This window comes from Haemaphysalis longicornis, unplaced genomic scaffold (assembly GCF_048455015.1).
Source record: "Haemaphysalis longicornis isolate Haplotype H1 unplaced genomic scaffold, Haemaphysalis longicornis Haplotype H1 scaffold_8, whole genome shotgun sequence".
NCBI classification, from domain to species: domain Eukaryota; kingdom Metazoa; phylum Arthropoda; class Arachnida; order Ixodida; family Ixodidae; genus Haemaphysalis; species Haemaphysalis longicornis.
In genome coordinates, this window is record NW_027526445.1 from 157,251,952 (window position 1) to 157,271,103 (window position 19,152).

Below are 19,152 nucleotides of genomic sequence, written 5' to 3' on the forward strand. Positions count from 1 at the left end.
GTCTTGCGTTTCAATTGTGTGTGTGCTCTCGGCGCGCAAATCGAGATATCGCTTGACAAACTCGGTTTAACCGCGTTTGTTTCAGTGGGTTTGTCAAGGATTCGGTTTCATAGAAATTATGTTCTCTCTCTCGCTCTCCCCAGCCCGTTTCGCTTCGCTGACCGCGCTCGTATCGCGGAAACGCAGCAGTTGCTCCTCGAGGCCTCGAGGCGAGACGAAATCTTCCGAGTGGTTTATTGCCAAGCGAGAAAATGGGCTCTTTTCCGGAAAACGCGCTTTTGTTTTCGCTTCGTTTACTTGTCACTTCGCACGCGTAGCACAACGCCAGCATTGTTACGGCGGGCCGCACCGTACAGATAACACGTAACTCTAACCTTGCGTTCACTTTTTGCAGCTCTGCTCCCCGCGCCATAGTTGTACAAGCTCACTCGTTGTCGCTATTTTTTGTTATTTAACGAATAATTGATAACAAAGCTTTACGAAGTCGAGGATGCGCGAAACACCACTGAAGCTAAGGCGCTTGTGGCATTTGCCCATCCTTTTTGCATTTTGATGAAAACCGGGCCGAGTTGTGCCTCGCCGCCCGGGGCCCCGCATTAACCAGTTTCCCGAAGCGTCTTCACTAGACCGGCTGATCGTATCGTCCGAAATATTTAGGGCGGCGTCAGCTTTTTCGCAAAAGCACCACGAACGAGACGAGCTCCGAAAAGAAAAAAAAAAAAAGACGACGACGACCGGCGCACTGGGTCAACGAGAGATGTTTTCTGGCGGCTGCCGCGGCCTCTGTAGGAAGGCATAATTACGCGTGCACGTGTTCTGACACTTCGGTCATGCGTCTACCTCCGAGCTCCTCCAGCCGCGTATTTATATTTGCACACCTGAGATGATCCGGAGGGTTTCGGCACAGCGCTCATCATCGTTTTATCTGGGGCAGAACATAATTGTCCGTTTGGGGTATGTTTCAGGCCATGCTCCGGAACCGATGACGCCCGCCTTGGTTATTATGCGTCACATCCTGGCCGTCGCCTTTCAGCCAATCAGGGCTCGTGTGAAATGGACAAAATCATGGAGTATTCCTTCCTCCACACTCTTAAAAAAAAATGTCGTGGCACTAACTAACAGAACACTAACCGGTTCCTTGTCACAGTATCCGCTAGGTACTTAGTGCTTTTGCTAACTGGCCATGCATAACCTAGTAAAAAACTACGCGCGAAAATGTGGATCGGCTGAGCGCGCAGCACGACATGGACGCATCAATACGCACATATCTCACTTGGACAACGAATAAGTTGAGCAAGAAAACCAACGAGATGCTCGGGGAGAGCGATTATAATAACTTGGTTACATTAGAAATAAATCTTCCCTTGCTTTTATAGCCAGCAGCGGAAATGCCTCACGTCAGTGGGCTTGTCAATTATTTCAGCAGTTTAAAATTATGCGTTTTTTTTATGGGAGCATATATAGGTAAGCATGTGGATTTACAAAAACGTTTCAGTCGTGATTTGGAGTGGAAAAGGTGTTGTTATTATGTTCAATAATTCATGCAATTTCATTACTATCACTGATTGTTAGTGTCGAACAAGCAGCTGTTACAAAGTGCACGCTCTAGACTAGTGACGACAGCATTTAGGTTCCATACTTACTGGCAGGCAACCCGTTACTACCTTTCTACTAGCATTTTTGTGAAGGGTGCACGGACAAAACTGAGCCCCCTGCTTCTTGACTTGATTTTCCGTTACCCCGCCGCATTCGTGCGTTTCTGGCGGAGGCGCGGTCTGCACTCTCGCGCCACGAAGTCATCGACCCCGGCAGTTGTCCTATGGCGCAACTTCGACGTTGAGAGACAAAAGGCACGCCTATGGTCGTACCTTTTCCCCGGAAGAAAGCCGCTAAATCCACGTTTACCCTTCGGAATGCGCGTGGATATGTCGCCATGGTGGCCGATTAACTGGGGCAGGAATGAAAGAATAGAAGATCTTTCCGAGCCGTCTTGATCGTTTTACGCGGCTCCGTGGAGCGTAATGAGTACGTAATGCGGCCGCAGTGTCTTGTCGCGCGAGCTTATTTTACTAGGTACTGGAATCCGACTTGGAATTCGCGATGTTCTGAACGATGTTTGAGAGCGCAGATGCGAGCGCTCCGGGGTTCGCGCGTGCTTGGTTTCGCTTTCCGCGTAGACCGTCCTGCGCGTGTTTTGCTGGGCGCGTTTGTCGAGTTGCGTACCTGCATCGTTCCGCATAGCGTTTCGCATAGCGTTCCGTATTTTGTATGTGGTTAATGGTCGTTACGGGCAAACAAGAAAACAAAAAAAAAAACAAAAAAAAAAAACGAGCCGATTAAAGTTGTCTCTGTGTTTTTTTACTTTTCACTTTTTTATGTGATTTCATCAACTGTCTCATGCTTACTGAAAGCTTTTGCGCATTTATGCCGTGATTTTTAAATAGTCTGAGGATGAAACTGGGAAATGACCCGGCACAAGGCATGCTTAGAGAATGGAAAAACGAGTGACGTCGTATACGTTTGCTAATCAGTGCGGTAGAAGCGTCACGAAGAGAGGAGTTTCTTACGGCTGGTATATAGTATACTGGCGCCGCTTTGTGCGCGGTCTTAATTGAGTGACGGGTCCCTTTCTAAATGCGGGAACAGCTGCGTTCCTGATACTTTTGCGCGTCCGCTCAAGGCGCAGCGATGTAGCGACGTGCATGCGGCGCAGAATACTCAGAACACCGACGTGAGAAAAATCCTTCAAAATTGCTCGAAACCGGTACCGTTTTTCAATAAACTAATTACACGCCACACACGGTGTCGTTGGTATCAACAGGATCTTTCTCTTTGTTCTGCCAAATCGTAGTTCTTTAGCGAACACCGAAAATTGGCCGCGTATCTGCTCACTTTGCTAGAAATGTCGTCGAAGGACGATAGTCGTCTGCCGCCGTTGTCACGTAAATGCCTCTCTTCTCTCTTTCGCCCACCTCTCCCGCTTTTCCTCTCCCGTTTCGCCCCTCAAGTCAAATCAGTTTTAACGCGTTCCATTGCTGGCACCATTTACTGGAACATTTTGTTACTTTTGAGCTTGCAACACTGCCACGAGGGGCGCTGCGAGCGCTTTCTGTCCTTTGAGGACAAAGATTTCTTTCCGGGCGTATGTTTTTATTTGCTCTCGCGAAAATCAAGTAACCATGTATTTTTAATTAAAAGACCAATGCAAACAACCCTTATGTATTGACGTCTTGCTGCAAATAAGCCTAACGTTTCCTTTTTGCTCAACAACGTTGACAAGTGTGAATGACGGTATCAGATTTAGTAGTGTAGAAATGCTGTGCCTATGTAAACCTGTCGTTCAAGAATTAGTTTTTGGCTGGGCCGCTACGCCATATGGTCGGAGGATGTGACCAATATCCACTGATTTTTCCCAACCTGCAACTTTCCACTGTCGAGCTTTGGGAGAGCGCCTTGGCGAGCACCAGCCTGGACGACCAGCTTCGGCTGGCTCAAAGGGCTGTCGATGCTGCCCACGCTCAAGGCATCCTGGGCTGAGGACGCCTCCTTCAAGCTTCAGCACAATCCCCCCTGTTGATTTAAATAAACGGTTATTCTCTCTCTCTCTCTCTCTCTCTCTCTCTCTCTCTCTCTCTCTCTCTCTCTCTCTCTCTCTCTCTCTCGTGTTTAGTAGCCCAAGAAAGACTATCGTCTTTAATAAGCGTCATCGGATGTATCACGGGACAAACGATACGCACAAATGGCAGGGGCTGTTGTGTATGGTCGTCGACTGTATCAGTGAAGAGGGCGGGAAGGCGCTTCCAAACCGTCCTGGTTTTTTGGTGGGAAGCGGGTCAAACTCAGATAGATGCGGCTGTAGGTTTCACAACTTTGAAGGTGGTGGTTGCTGCGGATCAAGTCCGTGACTGCGGCAAAAACAAATGGGACTCTTGGTCGCTGGTATTCTGTTTTTCCGTTCACCATGTTACTGGGGCGTGTCCGTTTTTTGGCCACGTTGTCCGAAATCAAGGATTCTGCTGAAGATCGCAAACTCAGAAGCCGAAGTTTTCGATCCTTTCTACGCAGTGACACCGAGGTTTTTTATTTTATTTTTTTTGTTCTCGAAAAGACACGCCCCCCCCTCCCCAGTGCGTGCTACGAAACTGCGACCATCCGCGAAATTCAAGAAGAATGTACGAAATGAGCGAACCTGGTATAAGAGAAACACGAAGGCGAGAAATGGTAATAATCGGCTTCCGTAAATCACCCCCCTCCCCCAACCGCTCCAGTTCGGCCCAGTTCGCGCGAGTAGTCTCCATCCATCCAGCAGACCCCCTCTAAGCGTATGCGTGTTCGCACGCATGTGCGCGCATATCCGAGGAGCCTCTGGAGCCGGCGGCAGCGCCCGTTTGCCTAGTGATGTTGCTTAGTACGTGCGGTACGTGCCAGCCGCTGCGCGCATGGGCGTGTAGGCGTCGTTCGCGCGAAAAGCCACCGTGGAAGCGCAACTAAAAAGCAGCGGTAGTGGCGCGCTTCGACGACGTCTGCCGCGACTACGCCTTGTGGAATGCGGCTGCCGGCGCCGCGCAAGCTTGCGCTTCGGTGTGTGTCGCCAAGCGGCGCTTAGCGGCGGAGGAGAAGTGGAAGAGAAAGGAGAGGAGGGGGCAAAACGAATATTACCCCTTGGGAGGGAGAGAAGGGGGGCAAAGTTCCCTTCTGCGGTTGGGAGCCCGCGCGATAACGCGCGTTTGTTTGCCGCACGAACAAACAGACGCCCATTCTCTCTGGCAGCTGCTGTTGCTGCTTGCGAGATCGGGGCGAAAGTCCTCGGGTGCCTTGGGCTTGCGGGTTCGATACGGGCGGCTTTTGGAGAGCCATCCACGGTGACGCCGCCGTCGGCCCAGTTCGACGAGATTGTTTCCTTCTTTGTGCGTGCGATAAGATTAGCCCCCACCCCACCCATCCAGGTGAACCTGCCAAAGAAATAGCAGACGAGACCAGCGCGCATTTTTAGGAGCTTTTCCGACTTTTTCTTTTACTCCTGACGTGTTTTCAAAGTGAGCTAACTAAACTTGGTGCGCTCTGGTGCGCTCCTCCAGAGTGGGTAAAAAGTGAATGCTTTTCAAATGTCAAATGTCGGGAATAGAAAGTTAAGCGACTTGCTTTCATTCTGTGCCAGCCTTCATACTCTCACAAACTGTTCTTTTGGCATAAAAACGGTTGCTGCTGTAGTGTTGTTAGTGGTCTTCCTTGGCAGTTGGTTGTCTAGTACCACTTAGGTTCAGTGAATAAATATATCAGATACCTTATTTGCACCAATGCACACACCTAACTGGCCTGCATGATTTTGAAGTTTGCATTTGGGCTATAACACATTTCAGCAAAATGTTGGCTGGAGGCATGAACGCGCCAAATGGTAAATCAAGTCTTCCATGTGTGATCATCACATTGCTGTGCATTGCTCATTTCACACTGCCTGAACAGACTTAAAGCAACGCTAAGTTGAAAAGGCACTGTTTTATTCATTTCCACTTTTGACTGTTCAAAATGTGCCAGGTGATTTCCACGCCTTTGGTTTATATTTATTTGCAAGCTTGCGTTGCTTGGGTTTTTACGCGTTGTTTGATGTGCAGCTGTGCTGTGCTGCTTTATTACGATACCAGGGGGAGTGCAGAAGTTTCGGAAAATCCGTTCGTGGAACAAAAATTCGTTCAGAGCATTTTTGCACAAAAATTTCTTGACATGAAAAAGAAATAAGCAGGATTGCTGGGGCGCAAACCCAGACCGTTTGGGTAGGAACTGGAAACTATACCTCAACGTCATGCTGATCGCACTGCAGGCCTTCTTGTGGCAGTGAATGAAAAGAATGTCGCCATTGTTGCAACAAGCAAAGGAGTGGAGATGGGGCTAGGCACTTTCACTTCTGTATCTTATATGAAGTAGAATGGTGCTTCCCGCTGCAGTGACTCAGTGGCTAAGGCGTTGTGCTGCTGATCCCAAGGGCATTGTGGGTTTGATCGGGTGAAAACTGGAGACACCTGTGTGTCCGCGATTTTGTTGCACATTAAGCGGGGTCCAAATTAATCTTGGCAAGCCCTCCACTACAGCTTGCCTTCAATGCATTAAACCCCCCAAATTTGGAATTTTTGAAACTGATTGACGCGACCCCCCTTACAACTGTGTCTCGCAGCAGCAGCAGCAGCAGCCGCCTGGGCTCGAGCGGGAGGAGCAGTGGTTGCCCAGGAAGGATGTTTGCCAAGAAGAAAAAGAAGCCGATCATCTCGGCGCCCAGCAACTTCGAGCACCGGGTGCACACGGGCTTTGACCGGCGCGAGGGCCGCTTTGTGGGCCTGCCCCCGCAATGGGCCAGCCTCATCGGGGCCGGGGGCAGCCAGGAGAACCGGCCCAAGCCCATCGTCGACCCCTCCCACATCACGCCCACCGAGATTCTCGACATGAAGCTGCACGTGAGTTGGCAAATTGGGGACGTTGCTAGCGTGCTGTTTTGTGCTCTCAATTCATAACACCCTCCAAATATTTTTGCATTGTCAATTTTATGTGGCTGGTTTTGCAAATTAGTAGCTCTGATCTATATGGTTCCTTTTGTGTGAATGTAGGCAGTGCCCTTGCATGTGGAGCGCAATTTTTTTGTCTTGTATTGGTTTAAGCCTGCAATAGCTTTGGTAGCAGGGTTTTGCTCTCTGGCTTCTTTTTTCTTTAAATATTTATTTTTATGCATAGCTTCAAGGGCAGGAATTAAATTGGATAAATTAAACGGGCTGCTGGGTGCAGCTTGTGTGGGTAGTTGAAGACTGGATTGTAACGTGGCTGCCTAGCATTAAGTGTCCTGGTTATTACTGGCTCGCAAAGCAGAAGCTTGCCAATTCACCGGCTTTTTGACGTTGCAATGCCACCTTCGAAACACAGTCGACACCGCAGACGTATCAGTTTGCCTCACCTTAGACCACTAGGAGTTTGCATTCACATAGCCGTCAAAAACCTGGCAATCTGGTGCCCCAACAGTTAACCTTGTGTGGTTTTCAGCCCAGTAGGTCAGGCATTCTCTGTAAAATTGTATGGTTTAACCTGCTGAAAGGAAGAACACTATAGCTTAAAGAGCGACCAACGTAAGACCAGATGTGCACGTTTCGTCTCCCCGTGGGCCTTGTTTAAGTTAGGATATTGTTATTTTGCAGTGCATATTCAAGTGCATGGGAATCGAGGATATTGTCATGTAAATAGTAAAATACCGTATTCACTCGTGTAATGAACGCACTCGCATAACGCACGCACTTCCAACTTCAGTCATCAAAATTAGGTTTCTTTTTTTCCCCGCTTGATACACGCACCCCCAACTTTGCTTCTGTTTTACGCGAAAAAAAGTGCGTTCATTACGCGAGTAAATACGGTAGAGATGAGGCGAAAAAGTTGCAAGAAAATAAGGTGCCTTCTGTTTTGGGTCAAACCCTCGAAAGTTTTAATGAAAGGTTCCTACCTAACACGAGAGCATGGCTACCAGGAGACACAACGGAGGTGGGGACAGAGAGCTAGCTTTGTGGTTGCACCGTGCCATGGAGCGAATAGTGATGGGGGTAACACTTGGGGACAGGAAATGAGCTTCCTAGATCAGGGAGCAAACTGGAGTGGATTATATCATTGTTCAAGTAAAGAAAAAGAAATGAATTTGGGCTGGCCAATTGGTGAGAAGCCGACAACTGGTGGACAATTAGGGTGACAGAGTGGATACCAAGAGATGGGCATAGAAGAAGGGGAGGGCCGACAACACAATGCAGGGATGAAATACGGAACTTTGGGGGTAAACAGTGGACTCGATTAGCGCAGGACCGGTGAGGTTGGAGGTCAATGGGAGAGGCCTTCGTCTGGCGGTAAACCTCATAAGCCGTTGCTGATGATGATGAAGAAAGGCCCTTGTCCCAGTGTTCAGGGCAAGAGAGGTTGATGGCGGTGTTGTTTGTGGTGTGCGCAGACCATAGTGCGAGGCGGTGTCCCTGGCAGCACGAGCCCCGTGCCGCGAGGACCGTCGCGGGCAGGTGGGGGGCCCGTGTCGGTGACGCGCTCCAACTCGCTGCGCAAGGAGAGCCCCCCCATGATGCACCGGGACATGAGCCGCATGCCCCCTCCAGTGCCCGAGCACGACGCCATGTCGGACGGCACCGCGCCGGGCTCACCGGGCCACCCGCTGCCGCCCTACGCGCACTACCAGCAGCAGCCCCTCCGGGGGCAGCACCCACAGGTGGGCGGCGGCGCTGTGGCACCCTTGCCTTGTAGTACTACTGCAAAGTTCTCTTTTTTCAGCAGACCACATCTGCTGCTAATGGGAAGGGTGCACATGTGGGGAAAATCCTTCTCTCTAAAACTTGGAGCTTCAGGAAGTGGGTGTCTCCTTAAATTAACTTTTGAAATGGAAGCGAAATTTTTTACTTAAGACATTACTTGCCGTATCAGAAAGTGTTTTTCATTCTGCAAGTTGCACAAGGGCAAAACTTGAGCAGACGCTGTGATATCGCGTTCCTGTCCGTCCTGAGAGAGAAACTGAAGCTACTAATAGATGGACTTGACACTTCACTTGTAGCGGGGCATCATGCTGTCACTTGCCTTTGCTGTTTGCTTGCATGGCCACTGAACAATGGGCACCAAGGCGGTAGCATTTGCAGTGTAGCACCGTTGCGATGGAGAAAATTTGCTCTCTCTCTCTCTCTCTCTCTCTCTCTCTCTCTCTCTCTCTCTCTCTCTCTCTCTCTCTCTCTCTCCCCCTGCCCTCCCAAGCTGTACGTGGAGAGCTGAGCACACCTTAAGGGCAGAGCAAAGAAGAATGTGGGGGAATTCTAGATACCTCGTAACCCTTCATCGGTCACTGATGATAGTGACGAGAGCTATCAGGCTTGTTAACCGCTAAGACATCAACCTCTCGCGTCTGTGGTGTTCTAACCAGTGGCACAAATAACTCACGTGTCACAGCTTGTGATAGCAGGCTCGTAGTGACAGGGTAGGTTGCACATACAGTCGAACCCCGCTACAACGAACTCCGCTTCAACGAAATTTCCGCTTCAACGAAATATTTCCAATTCCTCGTTAGCTAGCCATTGAAGTCAATGCAACAAAGTCCTCGCCACAACGAACCATTTGTCAGGCTTGCTTTCGCTTCAACGAAATTTTCGATGATTTCGGCTGGGTTTGAACAATTATTTTAAAATAAAATAAGCATAGCGCCAGCTATCTGTAACTTTTTATACATTCAGGACGCTTAGTTTCACCGAATACATGCGCGGTGCACCCACACTGCCACCCAAAACAAAAAAAAAGTCATAGGCAGACACCATTGTTTGATGGTGATAACGATGTAGCTGGCCGTCTTTACATGAGGCGGCAGGCCGGTTCGCCAAGCGGGAGCTACAGCCAATCCATATCCAGTTGAAATCGCACAAATGTGCTCCGCTGCTTGCGCGGCGCCGTCATGTATGCGTTGTGAGCAGCTGTCCTTGTCGTTTTCCTTCTACCATTCTTCATAGCCAAGAGCAAAAATCATGTTTGCGTGTTCGGTCTTGAAGCCAAGTCATCCTATCTTAGTTGCGAGTGCGCCGTGCTGTTCAATGCAAGCGCGCGCGTCTTGCCTGCCAAGGTCAGTAGCTGCCATGCCGGTCAGAGGATAAGATAACGGCACTGCTCCTGCCACAAGCGATAGGGGGGCTTCCGACGGTCTAGCAGCTATCTGCAAGTAATCAGCTCGGTGGACACGCCTTGTTGTACAGCAATATGTTTTATGCCTGCATTTCTTCACCCCCCTCCGTAACGCGTTCTTTGCGTGCAGTGAAAAAACATAACCATTGGTATATTTGTTATCCGAATAAACATGAAGTTATTGCGTGTCACTCCTTTTTATAAACGTTGTATTATGCTGCCAATCATGCGGAAACATACGGTGCTATTTTTCTGGCTTTTCCGTGGTATGTTGGGGCAGATTTCGCCTCAACGAATTTTCGCTTCAACGAAATTTTTTGCACGTCCCGTCAATTTCGTTGTAGCGGGATTCGACTGTAGTGCCTTTTCAGCCTGGTTTTTTACTCCACCGTTCTGCAAGCACAACATGGGGTTAAGGGAGGGAGGTGAGCACTAAAACGTCGCATTGCTGTGGGATGTGAGGGGGTGAGCTTTGGGTGCATCCCAGTGACAACGCCGGGTGACCCGCCATGCTTGTGCAGGTGCAGCACCCGATGGGCGGGGGCCGTCTTCCCCCAGACCACCTGGCGGGCCACCCAAACGCGTACGCCCCGGGCTACACGCACCCGCAGCAGAGCCACCCACAGGACCACCCGCTGCAGGACATGCACGCCCAGGGGGTGGTGCACAGGGCCCCTGGCGGGGGTGGGGGTGACCCGCAGCAGCAGGACATGCCCGACAGCCCCTCACCCGCGCACATGCAGGGGCCACCCCTCCACCACCAGCACATGCAGGGCCCCGCACAGGTGAGGGACTCTCCGTTCCTCTCATTCTGAACGCGAGTTTCAGTGCGAAAGAAATAAATGGCCTCCATGGAGTGGGAAAACAGTGTTTTTATTGGCTTTGGAAGCCAAGATGTGGGTTTCATGCGTCTGTGACACCGTGAAGGAGCATAGGGAAAGCGGACAGTGTGACTGTGAGTGTGGTGTTTGGCGTCATATCGAGCACACATGACATGCTGCACTGACCTCATCCAGCGGCGCAACAGTCGCCATTACTCGTAGCAGCGCAGAACTCCGGAAAAAGCACGTGGCGGCGTCCGTTTCGACATCAGTGCTTTCACGTTCACAACTTGTGAGAAGTGGTCAGGTGTCCTCGGAGTGTGTTTTAAACACGGAAGCTTTTGTAGGGCTGAGCAAGGACGTGCTGGTTGCATGGTGAATGCCCTTTCCTACTTGCATGCTGCTGGTTCCTTCGAAGCTTACGGCGAGGTGTTTGGGCCGAGCAACCTTGTAGGAAGGCTGGTTTGTAGGCAGCACGAAAGACTCAAGAGGGGACCTTCTTTTACTGCCATTTGGGAAAGAGGGCGGTGAATGGTAGGGGGCATCAAAGGCACAAGGGAGCTCTGCTATAGCAGTCTTCACCAGCTCCTTGTATTAGCCTTTCGCCCTCAAAGCTTTCAGTAGTAGGTACAGTGCAGACCATTTATGACGTAACCGCTTATAGTGCCGGACCGGATATAACGTGGGTTTTTGTGACCACCAGTTTGTCTCCCATATAACTCAATACATAAGCATACCGCTTAAAACGTTGTTAGCCGAAGCACTATACCGTTTATAGTGCGGTTTTTTGGCGGATCCTCTGATTGACCGGTGCAGCTGGAGCATCGTTTGTGGTCGCAAGAAAGAAAGAAAAGACTGAATCAGCCATCTGACGCCGTGTGCGCTCCCTGCTCTCCTAACTTTAGCATGGAAAAGAAAAAAATAGGCAGGCACCCTGTAGTTTGCTTGTTTCATTTGCACTCACATGATGAACACAACTTCCCTTGCTTGACGCAATTCGGAAGTTGTTTCATTTAGAACGGTGTGCAGATAAGCAACCGCCCCTTTCCCTTTTTAAACATCTGGAGATAGCTAGCCGCAACGCTGTGGGTTTCCACTACCTGTTTGTTGTTCTAATAAGCAACCGCCTTCGGCATCACGAGCACAAGATAGGGGGAATATACACTTGCGTTCTTATCACGTTGCCCCAGGCCATCCATTCAGTCTTTAAACGCTAAGAAACGCAGCCGTGCTCCTTCAGAGCACAAATACAAAGGATGTTAAAGCAGTGTGCACCATTTGTAAAACCCACTCTGCAGCAGTGGCTATGTGGAGAAAAAAAAAAAAAGATGAAAAAGACCATGCCCCTGCCTTTAACTCTTTGTGACTGCGGAAAAATGGCCGATTTTGAGTGCTCACAGAAAAGTTTCTTTTTTTTTCTCTTGAGCTACTGGACACATTTAGCATTGCATGAAATTGTAGCTTATAGATTTCTCTTTCAAACACATAACTGCAGTCTTGTGAAAAGTGTAATTAGTATTTACAGTTTATTGTTCAAAGGAACAAAAAAAATGTGCAAAAAAAGTATACAAAAAACATGAATAGGCAAGCTTATTGAGCCTAAAAATTATCTTAGGAATTCTAAGATATGCAAAGTGTTTCTGCATTTATAAGCTATGATTCAGTATGTACATCAACGCTGTGCACCAAGTTCTGGATTTTCACGGGCCGACCGACCTGACAGCCCTGACGGCCGTGCCACTCCGCGAAGCCACTCTGTGTTGCACCTGTGAACCCCATGACCCCACCCCAGACGTAAATGCTGATGTTGCTACATCAATACCTGTGTAACCTTTCGATTCGTAATGAAGGGCGTGAGCTTGGTTGACTTGCAGCTTGAGCACGTTTGTGTCTCTGTTGTCCTCGTGGGGAAGAAACACAAAGAACGTAGCTCAAGTGCTGCATCGTGCAGGGGCGACCTTGGCATGGCATACTCTCGCCTCAGCCGCCCCACCACTTCTCACCGCACAACGGCGGCTACTACTATCCTGAACACGTACGTCTCACGTAGGCTTTCTCTCTCTCTCTTTCTTCTGTCTTTCACTCCTCTCTCCTTTGCACTTTTCTTGCACTGCTGGTTTCCCAAGCAGTTGGTGCACCGCATTTTCTTGATTCTTGGCAGAGCCACATCTCTAAACCCTCTCTTTTCCTCACAGTAGCAAGGGGCTGCCCCAAACACACTTTAATTAATTAAGGTTAATATACTTGATTCTAGGCAACCATCTCCTCTATAAACAGCGCTAGTCCAGAACGGGGTGGGGCGAAGGCTTAGAATTAGGAAAGTACGGTTTACAGTACCGTATTTACACGATTGTAAATCGACTCGAATGTACGTCGACCCCCGAAAGTCGCATCTCTCAAAAAAAAAGGAAGAAAGAAATGCGAGCGCGGCCTAGAAAATCTTATCACAAAGAGAAGCTCTTCCGTCAACCCATCCGGCGGCTCTACCATCAATAATCGATGCTCCCACAAGAGCCGTGCGCTCGTGGTATGCACGGTAGATGTTAAAAAAAGAAAAGCTTTTGTATAAGCACCCGGAATAACCATGCGCTGTGGGTTGAGCGGGAAGAACACATTTGCTGCGAGATGACAACCATTGAAGCAACCGGCAGCGGCCACTGCCGTGCGATACCGAAACAAACAACATGGCGGCTGACGGAAGCGGCCGCGCGTGATTTACTTTTGAGCGACTAACCTCCCACCAGCGCATTCGGAAGTGTACTGAACAACGTGATATGATTTGGGCTAGTTAGTGCCGCGCATTGAATCGAGGGGTTTGCTAATACTCATTTTGTTTAGTAGAGATGAATAAAATGCTTCCTGACGCGTTTTTGCACGTGATTTGTGCGCATCGGCGTTGCGAGGGTGACTCCCGTGTTGACGATTCCGCGCGCGCGGCAGCTTCTAAGTTCTACGTCTGTGTGATGCGTGACGAGCACGGCAGTGGGAGGAGCCTGACGTCTTGCTCCGATGGAGAGGCGCGCTCTTCATGGCTGCAGCTTGAAGGCGCTCGGGACAGCCGGCTGGCGCCACCAGAGATGTCTAGGCTTACCACGGTGGCAGATATTTGATTGCCGCTTTCCCGAGCGGCGCGGGTGATGCTTTATAGTGTCGTTTTCGACCACATTATCAGCTCCTTTCCTGCACAAACGTCTTCGTTTGTGCCTTCAGTGATATCTTAGAGAGCGGTTAGAAGCGCTCGCTGGAGCTACGTGCACCTCTTCGCGAATGGTGCCGCCATGTTGCCGCCGCCGATCGTGGTGGTATTCGCGACAGCGTCAGTGCAGCGCATTTTCACGAGCAGAAGACGCCCTATGCGGTTCATAGTTGAGGTCATAATTATGGGAACGAGGGTGCAAAGCTGTCCCCACCTCGTAGCACCCCCGATTTCTCGTTTATCTTGCCATTACTAGCGGTAGACGGTTCGATTTCAATTCTAAGTCGACCCCCCAACATTGGATTGTCAAATTTGAAAAAAAAAGGGTCGACCTACAATCGTGTAAATATGGTATGTGATGGACAGAGCTCACAATTTCAGCGTGCGTCACTTGCCTGTTGACGTGCTTCGTTATGCAGCATTTGTGAAGGTATGTGCAGGCAGGATAAAACTTTACATCGTTCATTTGATCGTAGTTCAATGTAACCAAACTTTAGAAATCATAAGATTTTTTTCTTTCTGGTTTGTCTGTACTAGAAGCTGACAAAATGAAAAGTTTGTGGTCATGACACGTGACAAAAGTTAGGGCTGGTTTTGAAAAGGAATCGCTTTCGGTCGGTAGTTCTCAATTTCTGGAAGTGTTGAAAATCCTTTATTAGGCCTTTCATACCTTCATACTGGCTTCTTGCTTGATGGTAAACAACGTGGCCATTTCTGAAGGCTTCGCGATTAGTGGCAGACTTTAAATTTGCCGCCTTCCTCACCATAATTGGCAACATAGTTGGCAAAGCAGACTCTTCGCCAGAGGTCCAATGCTATAACTGTGACTAGAACTACTAGAATAACCGAGTAGAACAATACCACTATCATTTCTACTGCTGCTCTAGGAGGTGGTAATTTTGAAATCCAACAAGCTCAGTCAAATGGCCACATTTTTGTAGCAGTCCTAAACATGACGATTGCGAACCTAAGCACTGCCAGAAACTGGTGATACTAATAAGTTGCAAACCAACTCAAAGGTGCCACAGTTTGCCAAACTGCTCGGCATATTTCCGTCAAGTTGTTGGCCTTGCATGAGTTTTTAATCGTGTTGCATGACTCAATAATTGTATTACCGATTTTAAAAGAGGGGGTCTATTTCGCAATTCCCATTGCAGTTTGTTTTTGAGCTCCCAGGTCTTTTTCATTTGTAGTTGCCAGTGTCAGCCAGTTCGCACTGGTCTGTTCGTGGACATGACCGGGGATAAGTGCAGGAAAAGTCGTTGGGCAGCTTTTAATCTTTCCTCTCTGTCCGTAATTCGTCGCGTAATTGAATGTAGTTTGTTGTCAAAATAGCCTTTTTTAGACACGACTGTCAAATATTGAAGGCTTCATTTTTACCCTTCAGGGTCGCTTAACAATCTGGGCACTAAAAACACCATGCCGCTGTAGTTTTACTGCATTTCAACTCTTCCACCCATTTTTGTTTTTTGTGATGGAAATTCTCCGCAAACATGGCGCGCAGTGTGTATGCACTTCTGGCCTTGGGGGGCACAAAATTATTAAGCAGCTTGGGCTCCAAAATTTTTCAGTCGTTGTTGGGCCCCTTGGCTGAGACATTGCCAGGTGTGATGACCCTAACATTACCAGTTCTTCCGATATGTATAAGTATCGAGTGGTCATAATTGGATGCCGTGTGTGCACCCCTCCGGCTCCTCTATTAGTGCGAAGTGTAGTTGGAGTTGGGAGCAGTACAGCCCCTTCTTTTCTGCTTCATTGTGCATAATATGTTACACAACGCCTAAGGTAAGGAAGAGTGGGTTCCTTCCCCCCTGTACCTTTGTAAGCTTGAAGAATTCCTCTTTGGCCGCGGGTTCGATTCCTAGCTGCAGTGGCTGCTTTTCTGGTAGAGGTGAAAAGCGAAAACGCCCCTGTGCTCGAGATTTTGGCACATGTTAATGATCCCCAGGGGGTCAAAATTAATCCAGAGCCCTGCACTATGGCGCGCGTCATCGCCTGTTTGGTGTTGGTGCGTTAATCTCATAATCAATCAATCAACAATTCCTACATCATACCTTTTTTCAAGTGACTACTTGCAAGCCATTCACTGCCGTGTTTGCAAGCACAGGCACAAATTGGGAGCATTTTGCGGGCGCAGAACAGTGCTGCCAGTTCCATTTGAAGCAATTCTGTTTTCTTTTATGTTGCTGGCAGTGTTATCAGTGCATAACTGACTTCAAAGCTTTCGTAGCGTCTTCTGCAGCGCAATTGTTTACGCACTGACACAAAGCCTTGGCCTCAAGGTGCATCGGAGCTGACGTTCCATTCGTGCACCAAGGCTGCGTGTTCGACCCACCCTGTAGCACCTCATTTCTTCACGTGCGCAGTTTGTGAGCTTAGTCTTTTGTGAAGCAACCCCCCCCCTCCCTCTCTTTCCCCTCAGGAACTGGGCCCAGCAGCGCACAATGGGCAGCAGCAGCAGCCACACCCAGTCCCGGGGGTCCAGTACGGCAGCCGAGACCACCTGCCACCCCACCACGCACCGCCCCACCACGTTCCACCCCACCTGCACCACCCGTCCACCCACCCCGGCCAGCAGCAGCAGCCTCGGCAGTCGTCGCCCCACCGCGAGAGCTGGGGCTCGGGGCAGGACCGCTACGACGGCGCCCCCCCTGGCGACTGGGAGCCCCCCACGGGTTACGGCCCCGGAGGTCCCCCGCACCACTCCCGGCCACCCCACGGTGCCCCCCACGGTGCCCACCCTCCTCCGTCCACCATGCACCACCACCTCCCCCCACAACAGCAGCACCCTCGGGGATCCTCCCCTATGCACGGCCCTCCGCAGGGGCAGCACAACATTCCAAACGGGAAGGTGTCCAACGGAGGACACCGCCTGTCCCCCTCGGGTGTTCCCGTCCAGTACGCCGTGAACGAGGTGAGTAGATCGTCTTGAGTGTTCCCGGATTAACCTGTTGTTTGACGACGTAGCTTCCTCTCGGCTATGAACCTTAGTGGAAGCTCTCATATTGCAGCCCGTTGATTTTGATGGGTGATGCATGCTTAGGTTATGTTTCCTTCTCCACATAACTGCCATGGCCCTTCTCCTTGAGTCCGAGTGCTACGGTCTCAAGCTGTGGGGCCTGGCATTCATTGACAACACAATAGGCAGACCTCTTTGGCTCCCAGTCACCATAGTCTCGCCATCTCGTTGTCAGCTCATGAATATGGGTGCAAGTGGCAGCAAGGGGTGTGCCACGAAGCCGTCAATACAGTAAAGTGAAGTAGTTTGCAACACATTTTGAAGCTTTTTCTGTCTACTTTGCCACCTGTGCAAGCTGATTAGTTTCAGCGGTGGAAATGTCATCATCAACCCACTTTTCATCTCCAGTGTAGAGCAAACACCTTGTAAGGCTCTCAACTGCTAATTTTCTGTATTATCCAAGCCAATTCTTTGCCCCTAAATTTTCTTACCATGTCTTTCTTCCCGAGTCCCCAGTTGTAATTCATTGGGTATTTTCTCTCTCTTCATTGGGTATTTGCTGTTCGGACAGTTGACTTCTCGTCTGATTTCAAATTAAAACGGATTGGCACAACTCAGCTCCCAATTGCCAGAGGGTCGCTTCCTATCTCTGAGCGTTACTCCTGTCATTCTTCCATAGGTGCTTTGCTGGCCAGACCAAAGTTTTCTGTCGAGGCGCTTAGCCTTCAAGTTTCCCTTAACTTGTGGCCAGAAGTTAGCACTGGCCGTATACCTTTCTTTTTTAGTGACACAGGTAACCTACAGTTCATTACTCGAGAGTGCCTCCCAAATGCACCCTAGCCTATGCAAATCTTATGCCTGATTTCTTCCGTGACCTAGCTCGGTGCCGACAACTTGTCCAAGGTGGTTATATTCGTCCATCTGTTCTACTTATTAATTTCATTGGCTGGAGTAAGGGGACTCCACTTGGCTGTGGGCCATTACTTTGCATTTCATCATATTTATCTTTGACCCTACGACTGAGCTGTCAGAGTACAGCTCGGGAAACATTCTTGGGAAGTATTTTCTAGTTTGGCTGAACATAGCGATGTTGTCTGTAAATTACAAGTGCCAGGAATGCCCTCCATTTGTTAGTGTAACAAACAAATAGCATGAATATTTACTAGGTTGCGAAAAACAAACAAGAGAAAACAATGAAACCACGTGGCTTGGTTCATTGTGCTTGTAGTGTGCAACACTGCCATAACAGAAGCTATCAATCAGTAGATGACGCTTTATTTAACATTCATAGGTACAAAGGTCGAGGCCGCAGACAATAAGCCATTCATATATGGCTTGACAGGGTGTGTGCCCCTTTGAAAAATCTTTCAAAAAATGGGACATTTTTAGAATATAGAGCTACGCAACCGCACTCGTCACTATCGCTGGGGTTATTTGCTCGTTCACTGGTGCTCGCTTGCCGTAAACCGACCACCTGCTCTCCTTCCATGGCTACAGCACCCTGGCGGCTACGCGAACCCTCCCCAACACCACCAGCACCGGATGTCCCCGCAGCAGATGAACTACGGTGGCGGCAGTGGCCACCTGCCTCCGGACGGGTACCGGCCCACCATGGGCGGTCCCCCGGGGGCCAAGCCGCCCATGGGCCACAGCCAGTCGCCCGGCCCTCCGCCGGTGGCCAAGGAGGCCCCGGTCGCACCGCCAAAGCCCCGGGTGCCCGGCAACGACCTCCACCACCACCACCAGCACCAGCACTACCAGCCTCCCCCCAGCGGAGGGGCGCCACCGTTGCAGCAGCCGCTGCCTCCACCTGTGGGGCAGGCCATGGTGGACGGAACACACAGGGTTGGTTGGGCCTCCTCCTCCTCTCTATTGAGGCTGGAAATTTGCCTAGTCTGCCATCCGGGCAGGTTTTGCATTGCAATGATGCAGCATCTTAGTGACGAAAACGCGCAAAAGACGGCTCTCTGATTGACTGAAGTGCCCTCTCAGCACACTCACTACGTTTGCCAATGAAACGTTCTTAACCTTTTCGACCTGATGGTGTCAATTGATGCCATCACATAGAAGTTCCTCTACCACGTAGAGAATGAAACAAAATGTGCTAGTTTTTTGGGCAATTGGTTTTCAATGATGCTTATTGTGGTAAATATCGTTGTCGTTTCATTTCAGGGGAGCTACACGCTGCAAAAAAAGAAAACGCTCCGGTAAAGTTGAAATTAGGACATTGAGGCTGAAAAAAATGGCGGTCTCAGCTTTATTCCCAAGCTTGTAAATCTATAAATACGGAAAATGTGCAAAAGTGATGTCTTTGCTCAACAAAATTTTTAGTTGCCAGACATCCTAATGAATAGCCTCATTAATAAATCTGTTAATACTTTTACTTCCAGCTCTATTTTTTGTTTGTGTGATTATGGGATCCTAAAATTTAGGAAAACACACAAAAAGCACTGTTTTGCTTGAAATAAAAAAGTCAGGGCTTAAAGGTTAAGGAATCA

The 19,152-nt window shown here is 49.5% G+C and overlaps 1 protein-coding gene across 3 annotated transcripts in view; it reads left to right on the forward strand.

Annotated features, from left to right (window-relative positions):
* Window positions 1–19,152, forward strand: part of Mbt (serine/threonine-protein kinase PAK mbt) — a 56,481-nt gene that overhangs the window by 23,709 nt on the left and 13,620 nt on the right. Inside the window, exons 2-7 of one of the 3 annotated variants that reach the window (XM_077680783.1) lie at window positions 6,173–6,446; window positions 7,967–8,233; window positions 10,200–10,463; window positions 12,451–12,534; window positions 16,118–16,609; window positions 18,152–18,499. In XM_077680783.1, coding sequence (XP_077536909.1) covers window positions 6,228–6,446; window positions 7,967–8,233; window positions 10,200–10,463; window positions 12,451–12,534; window positions 16,118–16,609; window positions 18,152–18,499 — 1,674 coding nt within the window. In that variant the 5' untranslated portion in view covers window positions 6,173–6,227. The remainder of the gene's footprint in view (window positions 1–6,172; window positions 6,447–7,966; window positions 8,234–10,199; window positions 10,464–12,450; window positions 12,535–16,117; window positions 16,610–18,151; window positions 18,500–19,152) is intronic. The other 2 variants (XM_077680784.1, XM_077680785.1) reach the window with 2 other exon arrangements.